Genomic DNA, 4,611 nt, shown 5'->3' with positions numbered 1-4,611 from the left:
CAATGTGAAATTTTCCTAAATTTTTCCCAATTTTTTGGAAAAATAATTCTCAAAGCTTTGAGAAATTTTAATTGTCAAAATACGTATTTTCATGCCCGAACATAAGAAACAAAAATTTACCATTACTTTATTCATTATTGAACAAAAAAAAAGACAATTTACATCAATATATTAAAATTATATACATCAATAATTTCCCATAAAAATGTTAAATTTAAAATATCCATGAGAAACTATAATTAAAATTTTCTCCTTATGAAAAATTGTAACCTTTGAAGATAAACAAATGAACTAATATACTTCAATTGAACAAGTACGACAAATATACTTCACTATCCATACGCAAATGAAGTATACATCCGGATATTAAATACCAAACCAACATGAATTAAATTAGTACTTCTAATTTATTTATAATTTATAGGGAGTATTACATAAATAAATGAACCAAATATCAAACACATTAATTTTTTACCTAATAATTAATTGCATTACCCTTAAAATCTTTCATAGATATTAAGAAATTCAATTGAAACAACAACCTATTCCTTCTATTAGTCGAACTTTTCATTTTGTGCTAACAAAAAATTCTACACATTCGGACGCCAAAGGCGATTCCATAAACGAGATTGAAAAAACCCAATGAAATCCGGGAGTACCTTCCGAGCTAATCCTTTGTGTCGCTGTTGCTGTTGATGTATTTGCTTCTCTTGGGTCGCACTTTCTCTCTCTACTTCTTCACCGGCGATGACCTGAGTTTCTCTCTCCTCCACGTCATCTTCGGTAACAACGATGAAATTATCTGGTGAATGAGACCCACTTGAATCTCTCTCCTCCACGTTATCTCCGGTAACAACGATAAAATTATCTGGTGAATGAGACCCACTTGAATCTCTCTCCTCCACGTCGGCACTGGCTTTCTCTTTCAGGCTCTTTATTTTAGTTTTCTCAGTAGAAGAAAGATGTTCTTCAAAAGCTTCAATGGCTTGATGAATAAGCTCCCGGTGAGGTGAAGAATCCCAACGAAACCAAAAAGTAGTGTAACAGTTAAAACAATCACAATCAAAACTAGGAGATGTATGGGAAGTTGTTGATGATGATGATGATGGTGATGATTTTTTTGTGGGTTTTTTCTTGGGGTTGATTTGAAGGTTAGATGAAGAAGCATAGTTAAGAGTAGATGATTTAAGAGAGTGAGTAATCATGTAAGCAAGCACTTCACGATCTTGAAGAGAAAGAACAGAGATTAGAGTAAGGATTGTTGCAGGAAGAAGATGATTTAAGGATGAAACTGGGTTTTCTTTGTTTGTCGTAGAAGATGAAGATGAAGGTGAAGGGTGAACTTTGCCTTTGTTTTTTCTTTTGTTGAACTTCATGATTAGGTTATGGCCGGCTATGGTGGATTTTGATTTTGATTTTTGATTGGGGTTTTTGCTTTCGGTAATGAGAGGAAGGACAAAGGGGCTGAAGACAACGTCAAAGATTGGTAGGGTTTTTCTTCTATTCCCTCCCTTGTCTTTTGATGTTTTGATAGTTTTAATTAATCGATGTTTTAGAATTATTTAATGAGAAATTCCAAATGTAATCTTAATTAAAGCTTTTGATTTTTTTGCGTGGTAGATATATATTTTTTTATTTGTATAAATGATTTTAAGTTTTCAAATTTTTTATGTGGTAAATAAAATATTGAGCTTTTTATTTAATTAAATACTCATTTTAAACGTATTTTTGAAAAACATGTTGGTGATTGTGACTTTGTTTTCATGAAAAAATTATTAACACAGGCAATAATAACGTAAATTTAATAAAAATCTTAACCTTTTGTCCATATATATAATGGAAATTAGAATCTTAGTTCACCACACGAATAAAAAAAATTCGTCTACCATTTTGAAAAGCCAAAAATTCATGGTCACTAAATATGATTTCCTTTTTAAATTTAGTTAGTCTTGGACAAGACGGCCTCATAATGAGATCGTGAATTTGGGCAGGCCTAATTTGCGCGTTTAACAACTTGGACATTTTTTTTTGGACATTTTTCAATTTTGATTTTTAAAGTATTAATATTCAAAATTGATACCTTTAAGGTCAAAATTGATAAATGCCCAGAAAATTAAAATATTGTTACACGTGCGAATTGAGCCTGCTCAAATTGACGATCTCATAATGAGGCCGTCTCGTCCAAGTTTTTGTGTATTAAATTTATATACTACATTCTTTTTTCTTTCTTTCCGTTTAGTTTTTCACAGTTTTTTAATAAACAATTTGTTTCAATATCTCTAGATACAACAATAATGTCAAAACTCTAATCCAAAAAGATTAGAGCTAGTGAGCTCTCAATATCTCTAGATATACATAATAAAAAATTTTAAACATTATATAATAAAAGATAAGAGAAATCTAACAAAACCTCACATAAATATATTTAATCTTTGATATATATCTTAAAAACCTTAGTAAAAATTCTCTGTCATTATTTTTATTTTATTTTATCTACAACAATAATGTCAGTCAATTATATGTCTACAATAATAATGTCAAAACCCTAATTGTATAAGATTAGACACAACTTCCTCTATTTCTATTATGAGTTGCCAATATTTTTAATTGGTCCATTATTTTTACTTTGCAATATGTTTAATTTAGATGATATTTTTGCAACTTTTAAATTTTTTATCCACATATATTTTTTCATATAAATTAATTTTACTATTATTTTTATAAATCTTGTACAATGGTGTGTTGTTGGCTTGTTGCTCTATGAGTATAGATATAGTACGATATTGGTAACCAAACTATTGTACGTTCTAAATCTACAACATGAAGGAGTGGATAATATGTTAGCATTTGGTGTACGTGGTCCATAATAACCTAAGCAACGATGACCAACTTGCACATTACAATTTACAGCCATCCATAACGTTACAAGTGGCCTTAATTATACTACCCCATGATGCCACAGCTTGAATAATTATGTTTTCTTTGCTCGACCAAGCTATAGGGTTCGATCAAGCCAGCATGCTTGCAAGTGTCCAAAATTTTATTGTGAACACTTGCATTATATATTAAACATAGTTTTATCAGGATATTTGTTAATGACGTTGACTTTATAACTTTTATTCTCCTATATATAAAAAGATCATGTTAAGTCTTAGTTAAATGTAAACCTTTAATAATATTCTTTTCGGTATCTTTCACGACGTTTTTAACTTGTTTTAATTGGTTTGCTTAATAGTATACAAAGATAAATTTCATTTATATTTCACAAGGTGAAAAATAGACATAATATATATTAGTGTCTATTATATCAGATATATCCTTCTCAAATTCCATCGTCTCACCTCTTTAAGTCATCACAAGTCCAATTCATGCTCATTAGTCAAAGACAAAGAACAAAAAAGATATAAACGACCATTAAGAATTGGCCATGGGCTACTTTTATGGTTGGTTACCAAGAGCTTAAGTACAACTGATCATGACAACATTTTTAGTTATGTATTCATTTCAAAATTAGTTATTGTATTGACTTTGTACACTTACTTTTATTACCGGGTATGTTCAGATAATGAAAAGATTATGTAGGTTAATTGCAGGTGTCTTTTCAAGCAAGTTGTATATTATTTACTTTTTTTTTTTACGGTTCGTCTGATTGGAGAAGATCTGTGTACGCATATTCTTCTTTGTCCTCTTTTTAGAGGGGTACGAGTATGATATGTTTATTACCTTTTTTCTCTATATACTAACTTGTGCGAAAAATTAAATTGATGACTATGGCTATGACTAATGTTTAATGGGAAGATTAAGTAAAAATCAAAATCATAATTTTACTGGAAGAAGACGAAATTTGTTGTAAGAGAAAAAAAAATCCAATTCTCTTACTTATTTGAGTTGGGGAATAGTAAAGTCATGAACTCATAGTTATGATGTTTATTGCCTTTTTGGGGTTAGAATTTATTCCTCGTGTAGAAGTATAAAATTGGATTCCTTAGGTAGGATTCTAATTATAGAAGTAATCTAGTGTTAAATGATAAATACTATGTATCATTCAAATGTAGTGTTATAGAAAGTTTGGTATAGTTAAATTCACATCCAACCAAAATTATACTTTTTTTTTTATTGTTATTGTCCAATTTAATTTTTATATATTTGTCTATATATTTTATTTATATTATATTTTTTAATTGATTTTGGTAATATTTTTCTCTTATTATGTTTACTAGTTTTACCAATTTTTTTTAGAATAGATTGTATGAACTTTCACTCACTAATAGTCAAAATATTAAATATAGTAAAATGAGAGAAAATTTAATTAGTAAAATTCTAGTAAGAGGAATCTTTCTTCAACAGTTTCATACAGTGATCACTTTTGCAAAATTATACCATTCATCCAATTAAATAGGAGTATTTAATTATTTTTTTGTGATATTTCATATTTATGTAGTTACGTCCTTCATGGCAACCCAACTATTTAATTTCTCCGTTTCATTAGACTTGCTACGACATTTTATACAATTCAATATATTATTTTGTTCATTTGTATGTTGAATTATACTAATCTAAAAGTTATAAAAGTTAATATTGTGAAAATATGTAATTAGATAATTCAAACAA

General features: G+C 28.7%; 1 protein-coding gene across 1 annotated transcript; it reads right to left on the bottom strand.

Moving 5' to 3' along the window:
* Positions 1 to 314: 314 nt before the first annotated feature.
* Positions 315 to 1,613, bottom strand: LOC130821302 (uncharacterized). The gene has a single exon (XM_057687000.1). It carries the CDS (start codon positions 1,374 to 1,376, stop codon positions 591 to 593), a length of 786 nt encoding a protein of 261 aa, XP_057542983.1. The 5' UTR covers positions 1,377 to 1,613; the 3' UTR covers positions 315 to 590.
* Positions 1,614 to 4,611: the final 2,998 nt, after the last annotated feature.

Source organism: Amaranthus tricolor, chromosome 8, assembly GCF_026212465.1.
Source record: "Amaranthus tricolor cultivar Red isolate AtriRed21 chromosome 8, ASM2621246v1, whole genome shotgun sequence".
Lineage (NCBI taxonomy): Eukaryota > Viridiplantae > Streptophyta > Magnoliopsida > Caryophyllales > Amaranthaceae > Amaranthus > Amaranthus tricolor.
Note: the sequence above shows the minus strand (reverse complement) of the source record. Positions and strands in the feature narration are given on the sequence as shown.

Coding starts and splice junctions, on each gene's coding strand:
- LOC130821302 (XM_057687000.1), bottom strand. CDS start 1,376: ATGAAGTTCAACAAAAGAAAAAACAAAGGCAAAGTTCACCCTTCACCT.